This window comes from Penicillium roqueforti (genome assembly GCF_015533775.1).
Source record: "Penicillium roqueforti strain LCP96 04111 chromosome Unknown scaffold_01, whole genome shotgun sequence".
NCBI classification, from domain to species: Eukaryota; Fungi; Ascomycota; class Eurotiomycetes; order Eurotiales; family Aspergillaceae; genus Penicillium; species Penicillium roqueforti.
The window spans coordinates 3704293-3729601 of NW_024067565.1; the positions used below are offsets into that span (position 1 = coordinate 3704293).

A 25309-nucleotide genomic window follows, 5' to 3' on the forward strand; every position below is an offset into this window, starting at 1 on the left:
TCTGTTTCCACAAGTGCTTCTTTGACTACCCCAATCATGTCGTCTACCCTCATCTCAATCTCGGCTTCTGCAACCGCAAGTGCCACTCCGCTTAGCCATGCTGCCGTTGCAGCTGAAATTCTGATTATTGCCAGAGATGCTGCCTCTGCTGGTGTGGCCAGCTCTGGTCTCAATGGATACGGTATCCCATTCTCCACTCTGATTGTTCCCTCTGCTGGTGTCGAACTTCCCGAACTCAATGGTACCGCCGGAGGAAACTTCGGTGGTATTGTCGTTGCCTCTGAAGTCAGCTATGACTATGGTACCCTGGGCTTCCAGAGTGCCCTGACCACCGATCAGTGGAACCAGCTATATGCTTACCAGCTTGAATATGGTGTCCGTATGGTCCAATACGATGTCTACCCGGGTCCCAACTATGGCGCATCTGCTATCGGCGGATGCTGTGACGGCGTTGAACAACTTATCTCCCTCACTGATACTAGTGAATTCCCCACATCTGGTCTGAAGACTGGCGCAGGTATCAGCACCACTGGTCTATGGCACTACCCTGCGACTATCAGCAACACCACCTCGACCAAGCAGTTTGCCGCGTTTGCCCCCACCACAGGCTTCGAGACTGAGAGTGTCGCCGGTGTGATCAACGACTTCGATGGCCGTCAGCAGATGGCCTTCTTCATTGGTTTCGACACTACCTGGAGTTCTACATCCAGCTACCTGCAGCACGCATGGATCACCTGGATTACCCGCGGTCTGCACGCCGGATACCGTCGTGTCAACCTGAATACCCAGATTGATGACATGTTCCTCGAGACTGATATTTACTCGCCCGCTGGTACCACCTTCCGTATTCGCGCCGAGGATTTGACCAACATTGCCTCCTGGATTGATACCATCAATGCCAAGTTGCCCGCTGGCAGTTCTTACTTTGTTGAAGTCGGCCACAACGGTAACGGAAACATCGAGAACGCTTCCGATACCTCGGATGCTGGCTGGGATACTTGCGGAGCTGCCATCGAGTATGATTCGCCTTTGGACACTCCCCTCGAGTGGATCAAGCCTCTTGGAACTGGCACTGATCTGTGGCCCGCCACCCCTACTGCTTACGACTGGGAAGCTACTTGCACTGTCATGGATGAGCTCCTGGCATGGTGGACCACCGAAAGCAACCTCAACAAGTTCGGCCACATCTCCCACACTTTCACTCACGAGGAGCAGGACAATGCCACCTACAGCGATATCTACAAGGAGATCAGCTTCAACCAGGCTTGGCTCAAGCAGGTCGGTATCGACAAGGCCACCAAGTTCACTTCCAACGGAATCATTCCCCCTGCCATCACTGGTCTGCACAATGGCGATGCCCTTCAGGCCTGGTGGGATAACGGCATTGTTAACTGTGTTGGTGACAACACCCGCTCTGCCCTTCTGAACCAGGAGAACGACATGTGGCCTCTTTTCACAACCGTTGCCAACAACGGTTTCGATGGTATGCAGGTCAACCCTCGTTGGGCCTCTCGCATCTACTACAACTGCGACACTCCTGACTGCACCGTCGCGGAATGGATTGCCACCTCTGCTGGTGTTGGTGGCTTCCAGGACCTCCTGGACATCGAGAAGGCCGAGACTATGCGTCACTTCTTCGGTCTCTTCCACGATCCTTACATGTTCCACCAGGCCAATCTCCGCAACGCTGATGTTGACCCCATCACCATCAACGGTGTTGCTGAGAAGTACTCCATTATGCAGGCTTGGGTTGAGACCCAGGTCCAGGAGTTCATCCGCCTGGCTGAATGGCCCGTCGTCACCCTCACCCACCAGGAGGTAAGATAAATCCTATCCAATACGCTACAATTCGTTTCATGTGCTAACCTTCATAGATGTCTGCTGCCTTCCTTGCCCGTTTCAACCGTGACAAGTGCGGCTACTCTTTGAGCTACGCCACTAGCAACCAGAAGATCACTGCCGTCACTGTCTCTGCCACTGGCAACACCTGCACTGACCCTATCCCGGTTACTTTCCCTGTTGCTCCTACCAGCACCCTGGGCTTCGCTACCGAGCAGCTCGGTGCTGACCCTCTGACCGTCTGGGTTGAGCTCACTGGCTCCCCCGTTACTTTCACTCTTTCCACCCCCATTTCCTTTTAGGATGTTTCAAAGATGATTGACCAGTCTGCCTTCATTTGACAGGTCGATGCACTTTGCATCTTTTGGCTTTTGTTGATCGTCCATCGCTCTCATTCATCTTGTGGATATCTCTTTAGATGTCAATAATGGTTTTTATATATGTGAAGGAAAAAACAGCCCTTGTCTTTCTGTTGATACGAATATTGAATGTCCTGTATTTTAATAATGCCTGGAAATATCATGTATACTATATGATATACAATGATGCTTTCCGAATGGTCTTCATACTTCAGTAGTGTACAATATAAAATTAGGGCTCAATCTGTGCAGAGTAGTAAACATCATTCTTCGTAAAAAGCAACACAAGCACAAGTCCTCGCATCCTCGGTACTACTCTCCGACATGTCATCTGGCGGTCTGGCGGTGCCATCAATAATTCGCGCTGCAGGTCCGGGGTGACAAAGTCTGCAACGGTTATACGAGCCAAGGGATTTCCTGATCCGACTGATCCGGCGCAAGGCATGGAAAAGACTTCCAGCGCATTTCGCACGGTCATGCACCCCATACCCCAAACCAAGAAAACCCAAAAAATATGATTTCCACGGATGAGACTAAGTCCAAAATCAAATCAATCGATCGTGGCAAAAACAAACATCCATGGACCCCGTTTACTCCATACGGACCAGCCCAAGCACCAGAAAGCACAGTGTAGAAAGCAGGTTTAGAGCCTAACTTGTCTCACAAACCACTCTATCACCCCACCCAACCGAGGACGCCATCCGGGCAATCGATCTGGTGCCAAGTACACTCGGAAAATAAAGATCGTGTCTCAGAAGCCGGAGGGGTCCGGTGGATGTAAACTAGTGTAAACGCAAGTGGCTGCTGTAAATGTCTGAGATATACCGGTACGCACAGAGTATATTCGAAATTCTACCTAGATCGTATTCCTGCGGGGTGAAGGTTGTAGGGTTGGCATGGGGCAATGTGACCCCGTCATCAGGGTCCAGACCTACGCTACAGCGGGGAAGCATAGATGTTGTATTTTGTATACGAGGGGACCAATGCAGCCGTTGCATAGGAACTACTCGATTGGGTAACAAGGAGGCTCAATACTAATTTTGGATCCATGGATGGCACCATTTCGGTGATATCCGCTTGAATACGGAGAAGGTTCCTGGGCATTAAGCCACCCGGTCACGGATTTAATGTGCTTTAGTCCGGGCTCCGTACTTTGGACTTTGTGCTGGGGTCATGTAGTGATCAAGAATAATGTATGAATAATGTATGTTGTATGTCATGTAACCCTCCCTGCTTGGATGAATTTGGGTTTTGGAGCTCATTCTGACTTCTGCTGCTACTGTTGCTTTCGTTCTTTTATTCCTGACTATCCCTAGCAGCGGCCGGTGCCAGGGGCAAATGTTACGATAGATAGAATGCGCTAGAATAAAAATCCCTTAGCGTGTATGTATTCTAAGCGAGAGATATTGACAGAGTCACCATTTGATGACTTGTCAAACAGCGAACACTGGAAACGGTTAAGCGCGATCTTGGCAAGGGCTCGAAATTTCTGTCTCGGGTGCAATATAGAAACGAGACTAACGATCTCGGGACTTCGTATAAAGTCCCGTGGACCTGTTTCGGTTAGCGGGTGTGGCGTCCAGAGATTTGCGCCAAAGAAAAATCAGGCGATCGGGTTACATCTGGACTAGCGCCATCGGTTGTACTTTTTCTCTGGTAGTCTATTTTAGCGTCGAAGGTGGAGAGAGCGGGTCATGGAGGACGATTCAACAAAAAAAAAGTCCAATTCGAAACATCCAACATAGAATAGGCAAACGGGGTAATAGTAACAATAGCATTGCATGATATTATGGGTTACTACCAGTGTTGAATACTCGAGGATAGATGCTTCGTTATTAAACTAGATCTGCACATAAGCGTCATGCAGAGAAGATTTCAAAGCATCAGATGATAGCCCAACAGGTCGGCACTAGGGTTTTTAAAGTGACTGATTATCGCTGTCAGAAGTTTGTCCACTTTAGTTAGGGCTAGCTCGATACATACCGGCATTTAGGGGGATATCTCGGGTTGGTATTTGCAAACCCGTCTTACCTCGGATTGGTAATTACGGGGATAAAATACAACAATACCATTTTCGTGACAAAAAAAACTCAACTCCGATTTCGCGATTCTAGACTTTAACGCTAAGGGGCTTGCCAGCACATGCATCTATCCGCTTGGTTTATTGGCAATGTTCTGGGAACACTGGAAGCGCAGGGACTTTCGGTCTCCCCTCGAATCCTGATGCTGTCCACTTTGTTTAATGTATACAACCTACAACATATATGGAAATAAATAGCCAGCCTTGGCAGACCGAGACTTCCCTTTTTTCCCTTCATCTATTTTAGGCGACAGATCACTCTCTTCATCCATCTTGGCAATTTAAAATTGGTTGCCAACCCCTAACTAAGCTTCCATGGGTTGCCATTATCTCTTCTCGTATACGGTAGTTCACTTATAGTGTACAGTAAGACGATATAGATCGCCTGATCACATGAGCAGATCAGATCAGTAGGTTCCACCGGATCTTTAGTTTTCGCCCCTTGGACTTTTCCAGTGGAGTCCTGACCGCCCTCGCCCTCTATAGCCCTTTAGGCATCCTCGTTTTCCTACCAATTGATCACCACCTCCCTTGCCCGTTCGAGTATTTTCAGGGTCTTCCGTCCATTTTCTGCCGCGATCCAAGGCTGAGCTTTGCTTATAACGTCCAGGTTTTTCCGTACCCTGGGAGATCTCCAACCAGCGCTCTGGGCCCTTGACTTTGAGCTTAAAGATGCCTATCTCCCGAATTAGTGCCTGCTGATCACTTCGTCTCTTCTTTTCCCTCCTTGGCCTTCCCCATACACCTTCATTATATACAACTACCCCGCGATTTTGGGTTATCTCAACCTTATTACACACTAAATTTCTCTCGTTTTATCTCTCATTTATCTCTCAGTTCACAGTCCACCTTAATCGGTGAAATGTCGTCCAAGACGGGCTGGTGGGCTTGGTCCACCAAGAAGAAGGTCCTTATCCTTGGATCTATCGCTCTTGTCATCATTGCTCTAGGTGTCGGTCTAGGTGCCGGACTAGGAGTTGGTCTTCATCATGGCGAAGGCGATGATAATGATAACGACAACGGCGGTTCCGGCACAGGTTCCGGAGGCACCGGTTCCAATACGACAACACCAACAAACACAACCGTGTGGCAGCCAGCTGTTGGCACCAAGTGGCAGATTATACTAAAGGCCGACGATGGCGAACCAGTCACCACCTCAGTGGACGCGCCCATCTACGACATTGATCTGTTCGACAACAACAAAACCGTCATCGCCGCTCTCCAGAAAAAGGGTCGCAAAGTGATCTGCTACTTCTCTGCCGGCTCGTACGAGAACTGGCGTCCTGACGCCAGCGACTTTCTCGCCTCAGATAAGGGCAAGAACCTCGACGGATGGCCCGGCGAGAAATGGCTGAACGTCTCGTCCCCCAACGTGCGCAAAATCATGCAGGCGCGTCTCGATATCGCCGTGACCAAAGGCTGTGACGGTGTCGACCCTGACAACATCGACGGGTACGACAACACCAACGGACTTGATCTCACCGAGGCCCAGGCTATCGACTATGTGAACTGGCTTGCTGCCCAGTCCCACAAGCGCGGTCTCTCCGTTGGGTTGAAGAACGGCGGAGGCATTATCGACTCTGTCATTGATAACATGCAGTGGTGCGTCAATGAGCAGTGTGCTGAGTACGAGGAGTGTGATACCTATGCGGCCTTCATTGAGGCGGACAAGCCTGTCTTCCACATCGAGTACCCCAAGGGCGATAGTACCAACAATAACAAGTCCGTGACAACCAGCCAGGCGAATGCTGCTTGTGATGCCAACAGCGCTGGCAATTTTTCGACTGTTATCAAGAACATGGACTTGGACAATTGGGTTGAATACTGCCCTTGAATATTGGATACTGTTCGTGAATACCGCCTGTTTGAGGCCTTGTGCAGAGTGGGCTCGTCATCTAATTTGGAGTTTGTCATTGCATGTATAAGTACTAGACGTGATACTTTCGGCATCATCATTCATAGCTTCCATCATATTTCAGCGTGTATTAATTGGTCTTGAGAGGTGAAAGAAGTAAATTGGCAACTAGTCACAAAGTACACGCCTGGACACCCAAGAACCCCTGGAACGCACTCGTCATGTCAGCACATATTTCACGAACAGCACCTTCCCTCCGTGTCAAATTCATCACATAAATTCCATCAAGACCACGCCATCGGCTCAAATTGCCTTCGGATCACATCACCCTCAATAGACGGCAATGAAGTGCACCACACGGCACAGCAACTCACAAGCCCAAAGAAGCGAAACCAAAAACGCCATTTTGAGAACACAGCACGCCCATTACAATAGTCCAGCCCAACATGAGCACATAATCGGCATGTTCTACCTATTTAAGCCCGCTAGCCTCAGAACAGTCACCCGACATCCCGAGTTCCCTTCCCGAGGTTTTCCCAAGATAGTACTATGCGCTGTCTCCGTACTCAGCTCCTCCTCACCCACTCTATCCCAGCTCGCACCTGCTCTGGGCACCGGCTCTAAATAATCACCCCATCTCAAAGCAACGACCAGCAGCGCCATCGTCGGCGACTCCTCTTATTTACAGCCACTGCATACCCATAAGCAATAGTCTGCAGTGGCTGTGGCTGTGGCTACTGCGATTAGTGGAATATTATCTCCGGGTCTTCCGTGCGCCCGGGTTATTCATGGCGTGACATGATGGAGAGATTGGGCGAGGTTACTCCGTACTTTACTTTACTCAGGCCTGGCTTTTGTGGCGGATCAGCCATCCGTCAATAGCGGTTATTTTTCTTTTTACTTACAACACGGGGTATCGGACGTTGTTTATGGCGGAAGTGTTGAAATACACGGATACATATACGTCCGACCCGAATAACTAGTATGTGCATGTAGGTAACAGGGACTTGATTCCAGTCCTATTTTTTCCCTGCATCTTATTTCGCCACCGTATGTATAATTAGAGACTAGTAGTTCGTTGTTTCTAGACTCTGGAGCAAACAAGGCAATTAATTACAAATACGCTCTTGTCTAATTGGCCTCATGAAACAAATCGGGCATTTTAGCGCACTGGGCGGGCATGGGATTTCCCAATGGAGACGGACGTTAGATTGGTCTTGGCGGTCTTGGCACATGAATACATCGGAGCGGGTCGAAGCGCTAGATTGCTCTGATTGGTTAGGTTTGAGAGTTCATTCAATATTCAGTTAAGTTCGGGTCGAGCCCCTGGGGAAGTGGATCATCCGGTAATTTTTCGATCGTGTTTGTGTATTGTGGAAATTTTCGAAGTTTCATTACATACATACATACGAGAGTGTTGATATCGTTATTTACGGGTATTTTATGTGTCAACAATCAGCCATCGAGTTTATTTTCCGCCATTGATCTGTTTGAGGCTGTGCTACTTATGGACATATCATAACTCAAAAATCCTAATGGGGGATCCCTTGCATAAGACCCCTGTGGCTGGAACTTAAGTCACACGTAGCGTGCTACTATTTGAGATAGGTACGTTGTACTATTTTTCACAATGTGCTATATTTCATACCAATTGCGAGAAAGAAAGCCGAATAGTCCAGGATCCAGAATCCAAAATCAAGAATCTCCTCCGCAAAGGCGCTTATCTCTAGCATCAACCACATTTTGACTGGGTTCGCATAGAAAAAATTTGCATATCGCACGGCCGATCTCGGTACTTGGTACTCCGTACTCCGTCGGTGAACACGAGGATACTACAGCTCCCCAGTCCCCGACGCTCACTCCCGACGGGAATAACAATATCAATTGGCCAGTAATACGCTCCCTTTCGGCCTGTTTTTTTTTCCCCTCTCCGAAACTGGAACCCGGTCCAACCCGGCCAGAACCCACGTGTAGGTATACTATACCCGCCTACCAATAACGCGCGAACCTTGGAACCTAACCTGTCTCGCGCGTGGTGCAGCAGCAAGAACCAAGGGCGCTAAGATCGGCTACCCGAGTGGCTCGCCCAGATAATAGATCTACCCCTTGTTCCTGAGTGGCTGGGTATTTGTACCTGTGTGTATGGAACTATGTGCACCCTCCACTTGTTTACATTGATGTCTATATTGTACTCCGCTCTGTGCAAATCTCTGCAACGCGACCCAGGGCTGCTATATTAAAACTAACGGGTGGCTTGTGGCTTGGAAGACGCAATGCCTCGATTTGGTAATGGGTTATACTAAGCGAGGATATATATTCAAGAGATGACTGCCTTCGACCCATGGTTGAACCAAACTAGGCATGAATAGCCTCGATTGAAATGCGCGATTTGAATCGGTGGCTTTTGGAAGGACCAAGGCGCGCGCCATGCGAGCTGAACCTCAAACTCGGATGGAGACATGTATGGAGACCTGGATGGATATGCTGGCGCGAACCGTTCGGAATTTATTTGTTCAGATTCGGACCGTGTCCACCCATGCATGTTCGTGTAGCTGATCAAGCCGCAGCCAAACCCACCGTTGTTCATTAGTTTTCCCACTTTTGTGCTGTTAGCGCCCCCAGCGATCGACTAGTTCTAGTGCCAATAATGCAATTTATTCAGATCTAGCTCCTATGGAGTCGAACGGCCATGGAAGACAGGACTGATTGGCTATTTCTCTACAGTTTTAGTCAGTTCTCCCCAGCGGCTACCGGGCGCACCGTAGCCAAGAGAGGGGATCGAAAAAAAAAAAAAAAAACCTCCGAAATACCCGGCCATGCCACGAGCTACGTATGTAGTTAGTGGCTTCCGCCACCGGCGCTCGGGTTCAGGGGTATGGCTGGAGTTTTACAGGTACGGCTGAAGAGCAAGGGTGGGGTGGGCAGGACGGTTTCCCAAAACTGCTTCTCGGACCGAGCTACCAGGGAAGAACCTAGTTTCTCCGGAGGCGGAGATGCACGCAAAATCATCTCTAGGCAGAGGATGAATATTGCTCGTCACTGTGGTATTGTACATTGCGCCGGGGACCGGGGCGGGGGACGGTGGAAAGGTTCATTGAAATTGAAATTGTCAGCCATGTTGTCATTGATGTAACAACATACGACAGCATGGTTCCTGGAACATGACCCCGTTGGTATAGGACAGGTCGGGTTTGGAATTCGGTATAGCCGCAGTTGCACACGTTAAACCTGCAGACGGAGCCCTCTGTACGTTGCTCATGTTCCAACGCAGCGTTGTATCCGGGGACTGAGTTTGCCCTATGTATAGCGATGATCTAACTATGCCAACGGTAAATGCTAATACCCGACGTCTGTTGTCTAGTCTGTCTCACTACTGTTTCAGTCCTTGGTCTCTTTACACCATCTGAGACGATTACGTTGGCTTATATTAATAGCTCAGTTCTGTCTCAAGATGTTCCAGTTGAATATATCCCAAACTTGAGTAAAGCACGATGTCCCTCGTTAATTGAAACGTTGTGTGTTGCAGGGTTATTTTGGGAGTATTTCCGGGCTTGGATGGCATTGGTTGGCCTACAAGACGCCATATGCATGCCTCATCTCATCTCATAGATCGATCGGATGGGCGGTAACTCAGACAATATTCCAAAGAATCGAATGGTCTAAATCGAGATCCAGAAAAGGAAGGCGTTTGCATTTCCTTGTTGTCATGCTGTCATGTTGTAAACGTTGTCAACATTGAAGTTAAATCAAGCCACATCAGGTTGAGCCACGTTTAACCTATACGGAGCACTCTATGCCTCGTATCAAGCTGGCCCTACAACTAGAACCCACTCTCGGATTTTAATATATCCCTATACTCCGTGATCCAACCATACTTTTGCGTTGCCACATGTTTCAATTGACAGGTACTTGATTAGTGGGGTTTAGTTGTATCCATGGTATTGTGGTATTCTACTCTTGGCGAAAGGCCGAAAGGAAAAGAAACAGAAAAATACCACAATACATACTGGTAATGTATTACCCACCTGACTCCACCTTGACCTAAAAAGTATAGCTCAGCTCACTTCAAACAAAGACGGCTTGAAAGGATAGACGGGGAAAGAGAAAACTTTTATTAGATGGACTAAAATGTGGTCTGAAAACCAACTCGTAGAATCATTAAACCAAATGAGTGAAAACATGCTAGCTATCCCCAAAAAATATGTGCACATACTCGCTTGATCCAATTTACATCACCAGTGCACATGAACTAAAGCAAGTAATCCAAAGTAGAAATCCAAATCCTAAGCTGCCATCAGGTCGACGAACTCAGTCCACTTAGACCCAAAGGAGGCATAATAGTTCGTGCTCAGATGGGTGATGTAGATCTCATCCGCGACCTTTCGCACCTGCTTGACCAGACTGCGAAGATCCTTGCCCTCGACCGACTCAGGCACCGAGTGGACGATGGCGCAAAGTTGGGTACGATTGCTGTCCGAGATGCTGCTGAACAGCTTAGCGCCTTGCCGTTCCCGGAACGTGCTGTAGGCGGCTTCGAACACAACGGTTGAATCAGCTGTAGCCAGGTACCGAGAATCCGGGACAGCGCCGGGGTTATGGACAACCTGATAGTTTTCGTTAGCTCAATGGACTTCGCCTATGTATCCCAGATGGGGAACACATGGTGATGCAGGCCGGGGTGGAATATGCGGCGTTGGAATAGAATTCAATAGAGCCATAGTTTGGCTTGTGCATGGCCCGACGGGAGGGAAAACGGAAAAACAGATAAAACAAATAAAGAAACGCGGATATAGGGCGACGATGATGCGAGACAGGGGTGGTATGGTATGGGGCAGTCCATAAGTGTAAAGTAAAAACATTACAGTACTCACAAATTGATCAGGGCCAAGAGCCTTGAGACCCTTAACGAAATCTGTGAGCCCTTGCAGATACGTCAAGGTTTGAGCTTCGTATTGTTGAGGAGTTTCATCGAAGAAGATTCCGCGAACCGCAAGGTTGGGGTCGGAGGAATTAGTCGGCCAGTCCGCATAGGTCTGAATATCCTTGCGAACCTCAGAAGCATTGCGCTTTCCATAGGAGGTATACACATAGCCCAACACCCGCACATTGTCGTACGCAGTGAGTTTGGGGATCTCGCGCGTGTAATTGCCATCCGGGAGAGAGTCAGGGCCGGGACCATTTCCTGGATTGATTACGACGGTAAAGTTGACATCGGGGTGGGCGGATATCCTGTGGCGTTCAGCGACTGTTTTTCTGTATTTTTCCTTTCTTTTCTAATTTGTATATAACGGCGCAGCATAATGTGGCTGGCTACCAGGATAGCAATTTGGGGAGAGAAAAGAAAGGATAAAAAGGGTTTAGAAACATACACATTTTCCAGCGGAGCCCACGCCTCAGGAGCAGGGTATACGTAGAGTGGAACGAACACCTTCGCCTTCGGACCCATGCTATTTTTCTTGTGGAGGGTAGTGACCACAACGGAGGGGACAACGGCGACAATAATCACAATCAGGACCACAATTGCCAAGATGAAACGAGACAACTTCGACTTCAGGCACGTCCGGTTGCTCACGTGTTTCTCAGTAGACATAATGGGGGATTTATAGAGAGAAAGTTGAAAAGAATGAAAGTGGATTCGCGAACAGCGCCGGTTACATATGAACGTGAATTTTTCAGAGCATGGCTGTCTGAAAAAAAAACCAAAATGGAAACAGGTTGATCAACACGACCTAAGGCTTGGACCCTACGGTCGATGGATCTGGGGCGACCAGATGCAGTAAGGTGTCTTGGCCAAGACGTCGAAAAAAGAACCGAAATAGAGCAAAATCGAAAGAAAAGATTTAATAAAGAAAAAGCGCGAAAGAATAAAGAAATACAAGAATAATTCCATTATTATACTAGCTCGAGAAGCCCTGACGTACTGGTACGGAGCACGGAGTAAAGATAGAGGCAGTTAGGGCATGCGAATGATATCCCAAGGTCCAGCCGCATGTCTGGCCCACCAAGGGGCATGCCTGGTTCTGTTCCAGTTCATTGTGCCCCCTCTTGCACTCGCTTTGTGCTTTTTTTTTTTTTTATTTCCGTTTATACTTAGGTCCTTTTCTTTCTTTTTCCTTTTATTTTTGCCGGGGGCCCGTGCTGAATCCTCATTCGTCAAGGAAGATGGCATAATATATGAACTCAAACAGAGGATCCGATCGAGCAACGCAGGTACCTCGCTTGTTTTGTATAAAACCTTGGTGGAGGGCCCACCGAAGAATCGGGATATCTTAGTCTGGTCATATAAAAACATAGATCATTTTCTCTCTTTGTTCGCAGCGATAGCATACCTTCCAAGGTTACCTGGCATTCATCGTCAACTTCCCATCATGATTGCTCCAACATCATTCTCCTCGTCGAGATCCGACAGTCCTCATAGGTCTGATGCAAGCAGTCCTGTGCAGTCTCCCATCGCCCTGGATACACCTGTAACAGAGGCTGGAGACCCATTCGACAATCTCCATGACTTGTTGCGCAGAGTCCCTTTCCAGAGCCACATTCTGGTCACTGGTGGCCTCGGTTTCATTGGTAGTCACACCACGCTTGAGCTGCTCAAGGCAAACTATAACGTCATTGTGATCGACAATCTTAGCAATGCATTCGAGAATGTGTTCGATCGTATCAGCCTCTTGGCCAAGAAGCACCACGAGAGGAATGGAACGAAGATGCCATCTCTGCGGTTGCATGCACACGATTATCGTGACGCCAAAGCTCTTCAGCCGCTGCTTGAGGAGTACCGCCTCCCATCCCGGTGGGGAACTCCCAAGTCAAGAATCGCCGGAGTCATTCACTTCGCAGCCTATAAAGCCGTCGAGGAGAGCATTCGGAAGCCACTGAAGTATTACTCCAACAATGTCAGCGGGCTTGTCGACTTTGCCTCAACACTCGGAGACTTCGGCATCAAGACCTTCATCTTCTCCTCCTCCGCCACCGTATACGGCACCCTCGCCACCTCCGGTCTTCCATTGAAAGAAGAACTGTGTGTTCACAAGGAAGAGGTGTACACAGATCACAAAGGCACACAACAGTCCATCCAGCCTGGATGCACAGGCATCACCAACCCATACGGACGCACAAAATGGATGTGTGAAACCATCCTCGCCGACTTGGCCGCATCAGACCCCGAATGGACCATTGTTGCACTCCGCTACTTCAACCCCGTTGGCTGTGATTCTTCCGGTCTTTTGGGCGAAGACCCAAGACAGGCACCAACAAACCTGCTTCCCGTCGTTGTCAAGGTCATGACCGGCCAGTACGCCGAGCTCTCGATGTTCGGTACAGACTGGGAAACAGAGGATGGCACTGCCGTCCGTGACTTCATCCACGTCAGTGATCTGGCTCGTGGGCATATTGCCGCGCTCAGCTCGGCCAACGAGGGCAAATTGACAGAAAATTTCCGCACGTTCAACCTCGGAACTGGAAAGGGAAATTCCGTCATGGATGTGGTCAGCACCATGGAGTCTGTTATCGAGAAGCCCATTCCTCGCCGTGCCGCGCCTCGTCGCGAAGGTGATGTTGGAGCTTGCGTTGCGGTCGTCGACCGCTCGACGGAAGAGCTCCAATGGAAGACAGAAAAGAGCTTGAAGGACGCCTGCCAGGACATCTGCAACTTCTTGGATGTCAGTGGTCTGTCTTCATAGCGCGTTCCTCAAAACTCCTGGTCCGATATGGTCGTTTTTTTTCTTTTTTTTTTGCTTTTCGCTTGTTCCTAATACCTGCTCACCGAACAATAGCCCTTACGAGGCATGTGTTTCAGTATAATGATTGTCTGTTTTTCTGTTTGTTTAGCATGTGCATAGAGTTGCATGACTCGCCGAGTATTCTCGGTCGGTCTCTGTGATATTTTCCCCCTTGGGTGTACAGAGTCATTTACATACGTCGCTTTGTTGCTATATTCGAATTGACAAAAGTTCCCATTTGCCATTTGATCCTTGAATTGTACAGGTTCTCCGTGAATACTGCTAGTCGAGAACTAATCATTAGTTGTTGACAGGATATGGTGCAAAGATGTGTGATCTCATGTGCCAGTACACTTTACACAACCGGTTTGGACGTCTGGATAGGAGATTTCGGGGTTTGCAGGAGACGGAGGATATTAATTTGCCTCGCATGTAGTCTATACACGGGCTAGATCCTTGTAGCAAGAAATGAAGCTGCCCTACGTCGTTGACCATATTTGTTGATGCATCACGTGACTGATCTCGGTCTTGGCATCAAATATGGCCGCAGTTTTCTGCGACAGCCTTGTCCGCGCGTGTGTTATTGCATCTTCAATGCAATTGGGATTTCTTGTCGCCTAGGACCTTCTATTGAACGTTTCAATACCGTCCTATTCTATTCCCTGTCTTCTCTGATTGATTCGCCACAATGATCTGCAAAAGCTGCCGCACGACAATGCTGTCCCGATTCAACCAGCAGCCAGTGATCCGGACGGCTTCAGCATGTGCGCGCCAGCTGCCTCTGGTTCGCAGCCAATTCCGCTCATACAGCAGTGACAACAACCCACCTGTGGCTGCTCCTCCTTCCCCGTCCGCCCCCAGACAACCCACGGTCGGCGACCTCACAACTCCGTCCGCCATCTCCTCCGCTACCCCCGGCATTTCTCAGCCTCTGAGCACGCCCGAAGGTGTCCACACTGATGTCCACCCCGGAGCTTCCACACATCCCACTTCCGTGCGCCCACCGAGCAGCTGCCCAGCCGGAACCAAACTGAATGGACTCAACTACTTCAAGAACAAGCCGGATGTCTTCGCCAAGGAGGATTCCGAGTACCCAGATTGGCTATGGAACCTCTTGGGAGATTCCAGCAAGGAAAAGACTAAGCAGGGTGGTGTTGACCCAAGCAGTAAGATACCTCCTAGAAATCCCGTTTGCCTATGATGCTTACCCCGTCGCAGCCTTGAACAAGAAACAACGAAAGCGTTACGACAAGAAGCTGGCCGCTCGTACTGGCCCCCTCGCTGCTAAGATCCCCGCCCACCACAACGCTCACGATATCACCCCCGCACCCTACAACCGCGACGCACCTTCAGCGGATGCCATGGCCGATGCCACCGAGGGCTTTGAGCGGCGTTCGGAAATTATCAGGAGTGCCCGCGACGCCAGACGGAAGGCCATCAAGGAGTCCAACTTTCTGCGCGGTCTTTGAGCTGTTTTGTATCAGTTCGAGTGGAAGGGATTTACTCTGCTTGTTGGGGTTGTGTCGCAGGCGCTCAGAACCACCTCGATTTTGCATTGGATATTGGATAGCCTGGACTTTTCGGAGCACCCGGGATGTATTATTACATTGATTTCTTTTTCGATTGTGCTATATATCAATGATATTGTCTCAGATTAAGTTCGCCTCGGAGTACCCCGAACAGCCACCTCTGTCTCAGAAAGTCGAGATACATAATCTATTGGGAAACCGGCCACTCCTTCTCCTCCCCTTGCCCTTCAAGCCAGGGGAGACAAGCTTCATAAAATGCTTTCAACTCCCCATCCCCAAGAGCAAGAATCTTCTCAAAGGTACCCTGGTCAAAGCGCTCATAGAAACCCAAAAGTGAAGCGAGAATAATATCCGCATAGCCAGCCTTCTCACCCTCCAAAAACGGCCCCTTCTTCCCCTCCTTACCCTTCAGCATCTTAACCAGTGTTCCCATCTCCTTCTCGATAAGCTGCCATAGCGCAAGCAACTCCGCCTCACCCGTCGGCCTGACCTCAGAAAGCGGCTTCCCGAACGCCGCGGAGCGCGTCCGGATAAAGTACTCCCGTCCACGCTCATCCAGTCCAGATGGAACTCTGGGAACGATCAGCGACTTGGTACTCGGTGCGATCAGCTCCACGATCTTGTCCACGGCGACCACGAGCGAGTAACTTGCGTCGCCGGAGGGGAAGAGCGGGGGCGACGGGTACAGCTTGTCGGTGTACAGGGCGATCGCCTCGGATTCCATTAGCACGCCGTCTTCGTTGCTGGTAATTGATCCCTTGTGGCTGATTGCCGGTAGTGTGTAGGGTGTCGTTGACTTGGCGGGTGGGACGCCATGCGCCTTGAGTAAAGGTGCGATATCCGGGTATGAGACCCAGCTTTGGGTGTAGGGGATACCCTTGAAGTTAAGGACCATTCTGGTCCGGAGAGTTCTGGGAGACCATGACTTGGAAGTGCCTGGTTAGATTAGTTATTTGTCTGTCTGCAGTGAGTCATCGTCTGGTCCGTACCCGGTAGGTCTGATAGGAGATCGAAGAAATGGATTTTGGATTCAGTCATTGTGTAATTGTAGATTTTGTATCTGGTTTAGAGTTGAAGTCGTGCTTTAAGGTTGAAGTCGAGTTGTTGAGTTGTTGAGCTGTTGAGTATACATGTAGTTCTATTTATACAGCCCTGGAGACGTCGGGGCGGGGGTTTGATTTATCAGCTGAAATTCTTTGGAAGCACAGAAAAGAATAGAAGCTGATCAAGAGGCTTTCCTTTCGTTAATACGCTGTGAGTATACTTTCATCGAGGCTAAGCTGCGAGAATGAAGGTAGTGTTGAATAAATTCATATTTCATATCCAACTAATAGATACATCAAGTAATTCGAATACCACAGCCAAAAGTCTCACTTCATATCCACGATATAGAGAGCGCCACGTTGGCGGGGAGCTGGAGCGCACGGGTCACATGGGGATTTTCTCCCGACATCAACGGTATGTTGTCTCTAACACGACGTAGTTCATAAATCCAATTCTCCATAGAAATCCACAAGTACTCCAGCTAAGCGGGGCAACCTTTGCCAACAAGCCCGCCCCTCCAGTCACTACCCAACATCCATAAGGTTGCATCTCCTATACAACATACGACATACTCCCTGCTGGAAAAGAAAGCTCACTGACAATATACCAGTGAAAGATGGAGCATGTCGAAGTTCTCGTGGATCGTGCTAAACAGCTAGTACTCCACGAGCCACCCAGGGCACAAACACACACACACACCGTGGACAAATTCCACCCATCTTTGGACGATCATATCCAGGAGATCTACAAGTCTGTCAATGCATATGCTCCGACTACAGACTATTTCCTCAAGGAAATGCAGCATGACAATACCGTCGCAGATTCTCCTGAGCCCGTCACCGATGCTTTGGCTTCGCTGGATGCATTTCGTGAGTACATGAAAGGTGTGAACGCGTCTGCGATGGGACCAGAAGAAGCCCTGGATCTTTCCGCGCCTCTTTCGGATTACTTTATCTCGTCAAGCCACAACACTTATTTGACGGGTAATCAGCTGTACAGCGACGCTGCTGCTAGTGCCTATACATCTGTGAGTTGATGGTTGCAGAATAGTCATACCATTTTGATCCATGGATGTTATGATCTCCAGGACCTGGAATTGAAAATTTACTCATGTTCCAACAGGTCCTCCTCCGCGGCTGCAGATCCGTCGAGATTGATGTATGGGATGGGGAATTGGACACCCCAAGCTCAAGTGACGGCGGGATAGGCAGTGACAGTAGCAGTGATTCAGAGACTGAAAAGGGGAAGGGTATGAGGAGCAAATTGAAAGAAAAGATGACGGGCCGGAAAAGTGGCCAGGAGAAAATTGGTAAAGGACATAAAAAATCCTTATCCTCCAAATTGGAAGCGAAACTTGATGGCGTCCTTCGTCGCAAATCTGCCAAGTCGCCCCCGCGGCCATTGGACGAAGACACCGCGACGAGCCATATGCCTATTCCGGTTGAGCCTCGTGTCATGCATGGCCATACTCTAACCAAGGGGACCACATTCCGTGAAATCTGCTATGCAATTCGTGACAGTGCATTTGTTGCCAGTGATCTTCCAGTGGTTATTAGTCTCGAGGTACATGCGTCTCTCGAGCAACAACAGACGATGGTTGACATCATGTCGGAGGCGTGGAAAGGATTGCTCGTGGAGGCTCCTCCGGATGGAGAGAAGCTTCCCTTGCTAGCTGAGCTGAGGCGGAAGATTTTGATCAAGAGCAAAGGTGTCCCGCTCCATGGCGAGGACAAGAAACCCGAAGGAGAACCTCTGACGCCGCAGAATTCCGAGGAAAAGTCCCCGGGACAACATCCGCCGAAGCCTCCAAAGGTTCTTGAGGCTCTGGCCGAGATGGCTGTTTATACTCGCGCCTATCATTTCAGTCATTTCGATCAACCAGGTATGTATCATTGTAGATATGGTCATGAAGGCAATGCTAACTGACCAACAGAGGCTAAATTCCCTCATCATGTGTTCTCGCTGTCCGAGAAAGCAGCGCGAGAAGCCCATGCCAACCATCGCGAGGCCTTGTTCGAGCACAACCGAACATCTCTGATGCGTATCTACCCGTATGCATTCCGAATCAACTCATCGAACCTTGATCCAACATTCTACTGGCGACGTGGCGCTCAGCTAGTAGCGTTGAACTGGCAAAAGCCGGACAAAGGCATGATGCTTAACCACGGAATGTTTGTTGGAACCCACGGCTGGCGACTGAAGCCCTTTGGCTACCGCAGCAGCAATTCCCCGATAGATATCATCGTGCGCCACAACTTAACCCTCTCAATCGAAGTATTCGCCGCGCAAGGCCTCTCTCTCCCACCGGGCGACCACAGCGAGAAGGGATTCAAACCCTATGTGAACTGCCAGCTGCACGTCGAAGAACCGGACGGCGACATCACCCCGGGCCAGGACGATGCCAGCTCCGACACGGAGAAAAGCAGCTACAGGCGGTGCACGAAGAGTTCCGTAGGTTGCAACCCGGACTTCAAGGGCCAGAGATTGGAGTTCCCGACCGTGATGGGAATCATCGAGGAGCTGAGTTTCCTACGGTTAGTTTTTCTTTTCTCCGAGATTCCCCCTTGCTGCTTCTCTACCCCTCATCACATTCGTTTTCAAGTATGCAGGCATAAAACCTGCATTGTGATACCCGAGAATATATGCACTTTCCCGCATCACATAATCATGACGAGTGGGCTTGGGATTTGCTTCTTCCAGACTTCCCACTTGGTAACGTTATGCATTATGCACTATCCACTATTGGGCTTAGGGTTAGCAGGGCGACCTGTGGCTTTCCGCAGAATCAGCTCTACGGAGTCCTATCATGCATACCACCCTATGCGTTCCACTATCTACAAACAAGAAACTAACTCGGGTCTGCCTTCCTTTCTTAGGTTCAAAATCAAAGACGACGAAATCGGTCGGGATGCATTAGCTGCGTGGGCTTGCGTCCGGCTTGACCGGCTGCGGGAGGGTTATCGGCTGATTCATCTCCATGATTATGCCGGCGAGAAGGCTGGCGGGATCTTGCTGGTTAATATTGTGAAGCGGGTTACTTGACTGCCCAGATGACGTTGTCACCGTGTATTTATTTGTTTAGATTGTCGGTAGTATAGCGATAAAGTATATCACAAATTCTGGAATTCTATATTTTACGGAACAGAAGGCCATCGAAGGAAACACAGCGCCAGGACCGCCGAGTATCTTCAAGCAGGGTTTGGGCAGCATGTCGTACAGCGCACCTACGCATTAGGAGCATGCGGAGCAAGAAAATGTAGCAGGAAGGCAGGCCGATATCTGATAAATGTGACAAGTCCTTCGACATGTGTATCACAAACTCATCCCATTCATTTTGACATGACCCCAAACGGCAGGCTACATATTAGGATCGCTACCGAAGTGCAATCTGCCCGTCAGCATGCATATCTGACTCGAGAACGTCACACAGAAGCAATGACACTTCGGCACTTCGGCTTTTGAACTCTTCTCTTCTAACTTCGAGAACTGCATTGCAGAGCTAAGGCGCAACAATTTCGAAGACAGAAACAACTAGTCTCGGCCTTACAATTTCTCGCCAAGGGTGTCTGAATAAAGGCATAAAGGCCGAGCGCGGGGTAGATCATGTCTTACTTTAGCTAGGCGGCTCCGTTGGCATCGAAGTGGGTGCATGGAGAGGTCTGTAGGCTGCCTGCAGTGTCGTGCTGGCGGTATATATCACGTTAGAGGATTCAATTCTTAGCCGCATGATATGCATTGTGCCGATGCCGCGCATGGGTACCATTCCAATATGTTGGTTTCCGGAAGAGCGGCTACTGTAGATGTGCATATCGCAATCCGTGACTTGGGCGATATCTAAATCGGGTTCATTTACTAGGTTCGCTATGTACGAGAAGAAGTAGCGGTGACGGATCAGACAGACTCGGGCGTAATGGTGATGCATAGAAACGTGGGGTAGTTGTCCAGCCCTGGACTTCGAAGCATTTGGCCTATTGATAGTATAGTACGTGGGTGGAAAAAATGGTCTTGCATGCTGCGAGCCATAGCCCCAACCGTGGGGTTCGTACCAGAGGAGGATCGGTGAGACCGAGAGTCAAATCACTAGGTACAATATCACCTTAGAAGGGTCAAGGCGCCAAGTTACATGCATCAGATTGATCAACATGGCTAGTGGGGACTAGCAGATAAGTCAAGTTGACCGGTAAATCCTCCGATAAAGTTGTGGCCAAAGAGGGTCACACGTCGGCTGAAGGATCGCAATATGAGACGTCTACGGTTGTCCTCCGATTGCCCAGGGCCTCAACGAATACGGAGTCTGGAATAGTCGGTGACTCAACGATAGAACTCGACATGGTTCTTCCTAAGCAAAGTACAATTTGTCATCTGACAGATCCTGGTGCAGGGGTTCATGCGTCACTTCCACAAAATTTGCATGCAGAACAGAGTGATAATCGGCCTTTGGCGTTGGATCAAACGGGCTAGAACGGTACGGCCAATGATCGGAGGAGATCGTCTTTTTAAGGAATGGAGGGAACCCACGTTGAAGGTCATTGGCCAATCACAGCATGCCTCCTACCGAAGATGACCGAACACTAGCCCTATCTGGGATCTGCCATCGTTCTGGGGTTGATACGTCAACTCTTGAATGTGTTGAGAAGTTGCAATTTCCTCGTCTCCCCCCTTTTGCTTCGAAGTATCGGTGAATTGATGCAAGTTGCCGAGACCCGCTACACTCATTTCTTTGTCTGATTTCTTTGGATCGCTGATCCCTTAGCCTTTTGGACGAAAACATGGTGAACTCACAAGGCCGGAGGCCTCGGGAAGTACCGACGAAGCCGCTGTGATTGGCCTTGGTAGGCTAGTGGCGTACAAAAGAGGATCATGATGACCCTTTTTTTTGGGCACAGGTACCTGTGCAAAAAGGCAAGCCCGTCAAGACGAACATCCATCTACTGTTACTGGCTGATATCATTGGGCCAAACAAAGAAGTGACTGCCAGGTAAGTTTTTGATATTAAATTTGAGATTACAATATTATTATTTCCATATTAATTATTTTTACCTGATTAGCCAATGTGAACTAGATCTATTCTTCTCTTTCGCCTTTTCCCTTGCTTTCCAGGCCTTATAAGGACCCCTCCTCGTCCTGTTCCATGGCCTTGTATTCAGACTTCAACCTAAGACAGTCCTGAACATCCTCGGGCTTCGGCAAAGAACTCTACTCACACCTTCTCTCCTCGACGTCTATCCAAGCAACATGTGTTCCTTCACCAAATGTGCTGCACCAGTGTGCTCTAACTCCGCTGTCATCACCAAGGTCCGTACACCTTACTCCTATATCGATGTGGTACTTCCAGCACATTTACGAATATACTAACTATCAACAGATGCCTGGTGTGCGATGCCCCAATTGCCAAGCACAGGGGAAAGAAGTCTGGGTTATCCCAGGCAAGAACTGTCACATCTGCCACACCCCTTGTGGTTGATAACTTCGAGGTCCTGTGCTGCACATCTATGGGGGAAAAGACCGTGCAGTCAAATCTGCCCATGCTGTCCGGATATGATCTGATTCCACACTTCAACTTCATACACTCTCCCGGTCATATGGGCATTCCCTCTTGAATCTGAAGGATGAATTCAATACGTCTAACACACGAAAGGCCTGCGAATACCTTGGAGATTGATACACTTATTTGGGACTGGGTGAACCCCAGGTGGAAGGCGCAAAATGTTCTGTCGTGGTGTTTTTGTTACTATTTTCTTTAGCGTTTTCTGATAATGAGATATGACAATTCTTGATTTTGGCTTTTCTTCACTAGACGAAATGGTGCTGTTCTTGCCATCGGGCCGAGTAGATCAGACAGGCTGAAGTGCCACTCAGGTAAACTTTTTAAGTACAATCTAGAAGTAGTAGGTAGCCCACGTGGGAGTTCCCGGGTTATATGACATCATTCACTCATAGCGACAAGAGTGCACGCACAGAGTAACTCTACATATATACGGGAATATAGCTATGATACATATTTGACTCCCTCTGGTGTATAAGCCTTTGTAAGCTGACGCAGGAAAGCAAGATGAGGTTCTATATGCCACTACTCCTCTAAGCACTATCCCTATAAAGTCATGCTAAGACTGTACTTCGGCTGCAATAAAGCGGCAAGAGATACACCCCAAAACAGAAAAGAACAGGGTGCGTGACCTGGAAATTTATCCGGTCCATACGTATCCATCGCCTTCAACTTCCATCTCATCCACAAAGAAAGCAACATTACAAATCCAAGCCAGATCACCATGACGGAAAAGTATCCCATCGGCACACGCACCGAGAGCGAGCGTCTCGTCCGCGAGTGGGGGTTTCGACATATCTTCACCTGGACGGATGGAAGGTACGTATAGTTTTTTGTTAGAATCGATACATGATACACCCAAAATGAAACCCAGCTGGACTACGGCAGCAAAACGTTCTCTCATTTGATGTATGCATTGATGCTGACTTTATTCAGCAACGCCCATTATTCCCCGCACTCGCATGGCGGTCTGACGACACATCTTATTCGTCGGGGGTCTCTGACTATCGCATACCCTGATGATAATGCGGAGCATAATGGGGAAGCTGAAAAGGTGACGTTTCGAGTTGGGGAGAGGGTTGATGTTCCTGCTGGGAAGGTTCATGAGGTTTGGATTGGGGATGAGGGGTGTGAGTATGTGATTGGAGAGTAGAAGGTGACTTTTGCTTTTACTATAACCATTGTTTCTACTGATTCGGAAATTCGTTGATAAATGTTGTGACATTATGCCGATAAGCTCAGCTCATTCTATTCTAGTTATTGAATATTTTTTAAGTCTACCTGTGCCAGACAATGTAGTCGTGTCTCTAGTGCAAGAATCGGAAATCAAGTCTGTACGGGCATTAGTACTCAGTTGCACAGCAGGAGACAACTTGAAACATACCTCTTGTTTCCAAGATCCTTGTTTTCAACGACGTATCGTGAGCGCTCTTCGCTGGACATTTTGTCCCAGACAGCGGCATTTTGTCTAGAAGGGAATATTAGCAAAACTATTGGATCTCACAGTACGGGCTGACATACTTGTTACGCCACACGTAGTAAACCTTGGCAAGGATGAATATCGCCATGCTCCACACCGAAAGAGCAATAAGGACCTTATTACCGGTGTGGTAGTACGGCTTATCCGGGGTACGGTAGACCTATGTGATGGTTAGTTATGAAGACTCGAGAACAAGGAACCGGAAAGACTCACGTTGTTACCAATGATGTTACTAGCCTGCACCATCATGTTGTAGATAGCAGTAGCAACCGTTCGCGTCCTCACAGAGCCTGCATTGCGGGATGTAATTGCGACGATAATCGCGTGCACGTAAGGCATACCAATCAACAAGATCAGCAGAACCCAACGCACCCAAGGACTAGCACTCTCAGATACAGTCTCCAACGCGATCAACAGGACCATAGCCCAAATCTCAGCACCGACGCCAAGCAGCAGTCGCTGATTGAACCGCTCGGAAGCCCAAGTCCACAATAGCAGATTGATAATGAAGATCACATAGGCCGGGATGGTGAGCAGGTTGGTGTTGAAAGTACTGAAACCAAGCGACTTCAGTTCCAGACTGATGTACGACGTAGCCGGTGTGCTGGGGATCATCCAGGTCAGGCCAAGCAGGTAGATGAGCCACATGTCGTAGTCCTTCAGGGCCTGCCAGAGCAGCTTGGGAGTCACGGCCTGGCGATTGTGCATGGTTCCCTTACTCGGATCATCGCGCAGGACACGGTTGACCATGATTTTCTCTTCGTGCTCGTTGAACCAGCCCTTCTTACCGCGGAACCGGCCTGCGGTCTGTGTTGGCGAGGGCGGCATATAGAATGCAGCGACGATACCGATCAGTCCGGTGATACAACCCTCCAGGGCGAACAAGTATCGCCAGCCGCCGGTGCCGTCCGATTGGCGAATGTGGAGGAAGCCAAATGCGAGGAAAGCGCTGACAATCGCGGTGGCTTCGTATGTCATCCAGAAGTAGCTGAGTCGGATAGGCAGCTCCTTGGACTTGTACCAGAACGATAGGAAGAGAATGGTGTCGGGGATGAAGCCACCCTCGAGGAGACCGAGCATGGCGCGGGTCGTGAAGAATCCGGCTCTGTTGTGCATAAATGCCTGGCATGAGGCGATGAGACTCCAGCTGATCATTTGCACTGGAATCCAGCGATCGGGGCCGACCCATTTTGAAATGAGCTGAGAGGGCAGCTCGGCGAAGAGGAATGTTAGGTAGAAGATTGTTTGGCCGGTGTTGTAGTCGTTTGTGGTCATGCCTAGATCGTCTAGCATGTTGTCTGACGTGGCCTGGACGATGTTTCCACGGTCTAGTTGGAGCGCAAAGAAAGTCATACAGGCAAATGTGCAAATGCGCCAATCAATCTGCGAAGGGTCAGTTACTTGAACAGAATACGGGAGAGTTCAGTAACCCATACCTTTCTGACAATGGCTTTCTCTTCTTCCTCTGTCCACTCAAAGTCCGGGTCCCAGCGATGGGCACCCTCATATTCAGGAATGGGCTTGTAGAACCGCGGGTCCTCGGTTGTATCAAAAGCACAGTCGGTCTGCTTGGCACGAGGGCTGTCATACGTCGACGAAGACGAAGACTCTGCGGATAAGACTTTCTGGGTAGGCTTAGAGTCAATAGGCCCGGCATCGGATGCCGTCTTATTGGCGTCTTCAACCGTCATCTCGTATGGGATTGGAAGTGAGATTACGGATGGAGAAAAGAAGCATTGCTTGGGCTGGGCATTTACTCATATAAGGGAAGACTCATACGTTTATTTATCACGCCATATTTGGCAGATGTTTCGCTTTGGCCTGTGCAGGATGTGGACCAGGCGAAAAGGTAAAAGTCAC

At 49.2% G+C, this 25309-nt stretch overlaps 9 protein-coding genes across 9 annotated transcripts; 6 read left to right on the plus strand and 3 right to left on the minus strand.

Annotated features, from left to right (window-relative positions):
- Window positions 1–36: 36 nt before the first annotated feature.
- Window positions 37–2141, plus strand: agd3 (putative extracellular serine-rich protein; the record flags this gene model as incomplete). Its single annotated transcript, XM_039068767.1, has 2 exons — window positions 37–1818; window positions 1875–2141. 2 exons carry the CDS (start codon window positions 37–39, stop codon window positions 2139–2141), a joined length of 2049 nt encoding a protein of 682 aa, XP_038933000.1.
- Window positions 2142–5140: 2999 nt separating this feature from the next.
- On the plus strand, window positions 5141–6112 carry LCP9604111_453 (endo alpha-1,4 polygalactosaminidase; the record flags this gene model as incomplete). Its single annotated transcript, XM_039068768.1, has 1 exon — window positions 5141–6112. The coding sequence occupies one exon, from the start codon at window positions 5141–5143 to the stop codon at window positions 6110–6112; it is 972 nt and encodes a 323-aa protein (XP_038933001.1).
- Window positions 6113–10416: 4304 nt separating this feature from the next.
- Window positions 10417–11723, minus strand: LCP9604111_454 (spherulation-specific family 4 protein; the record flags this gene model as incomplete). Its single annotated transcript, XM_039068769.1, has 3 exons — window positions 10417–10737; window positions 11005–11362; window positions 11503–11723. The coding sequence occupies 3 exons, from the start codon at window positions 11721–11723 to the stop codon at window positions 10417–10419; spliced, it is 900 nt and encodes a 299-aa protein (XP_038933002.1).
- Window positions 11724–12501: 778 nt separating this feature from the next.
- LCP9604111_455 (NAD-dependent epimerase/dehydratase family protein) lies at window positions 12502–13812 on the plus strand (the record flags this gene model as incomplete). The annotated part of the gene is made up of 1 exon (XM_039068770.1): window positions 12502–13812. One exon carries the CDS (start codon window positions 12502–12504, stop codon window positions 13810–13812), a length of 1311 nt encoding a protein of 436 aa, XP_038933003.1.
- A 727-nt stretch (window positions 13813–14539) lies between these two features.
- LCP9604111_456 (mitochondrial 54S ribosomal protein mL54) lies at window positions 14540–15320 on the plus strand (the record flags this gene model as incomplete). The annotated part of the gene is made up of 2 exons (XM_039068771.1): window positions 14540–15017; window positions 15070–15320. 2 exons carry the CDS (start codon window positions 14540–14542, stop codon window positions 15318–15320), a joined length of 729 nt encoding a protein of 242 aa, XP_038933004.1.
- Window positions 15321–15567: 247 nt separating this feature from the next.
- Window positions 15568–16418, minus strand: LCP9604111_457 (glutathione S-transferase family protein; the record flags this gene model as incomplete). Its single annotated transcript, XM_039068772.1, has 2 exons — window positions 15568–16316; window positions 16370–16418. 2 exons carry the CDS (start codon window positions 16416–16418, stop codon window positions 15568–15570), a joined length of 798 nt encoding a protein of 265 aa, XP_038933005.1.
- A 622-nt stretch (window positions 16419–17040) lies between these two features.
- LCP9604111_459 (putative phosphoinositide-specific phospholipase C) lies at window positions 17041–19994 on the plus strand (the record flags this gene model as incomplete). Its single annotated transcript, XM_039068774.1, has 4 exons — window positions 17041–17451; window positions 17547–18306; window positions 18358–18958; window positions 19922–19994. The coding sequence occupies 4 exons, from the start codon at window positions 17041–17043 to the stop codon at window positions 19992–19994; spliced, it is 1845 nt and encodes a 614-aa protein (XP_038933007.1).
- Window positions 19995–22693: 2699 nt separating this feature from the next.
- LCP9604111_460 (uncharacterized protein) lies at window positions 22694–23122 on the plus strand (the record flags this gene model as incomplete). Its single annotated transcript, XM_039068775.1, has 2 exons — window positions 22694–22788; window positions 22906–23122. 2 exons carry the CDS (start codon window positions 22694–22696, stop codon window positions 23120–23122), a joined length of 312 nt encoding a protein of 103 aa, XP_038933008.1.
- Window positions 23123–23276: 154 nt separating this feature from the next.
- LCP9604111_461 (putative transporter) lies at window positions 23277–25140 on the minus strand (the record flags this gene model as incomplete). The annotated part of the gene is made up of 5 exons (XM_039068776.1): window positions 23277–23301; window positions 23354–23437; window positions 23491–23609; window positions 23663–24832; window positions 24886–25140. The coding sequence occupies 5 exons, from the start codon at window positions 25138–25140 to the stop codon at window positions 23277–23279; spliced, it is 1653 nt and encodes a 550-aa protein (XP_038933009.1).
- Between the last annotated feature and the right edge of the window lie 169 nt (window positions 25141–25309).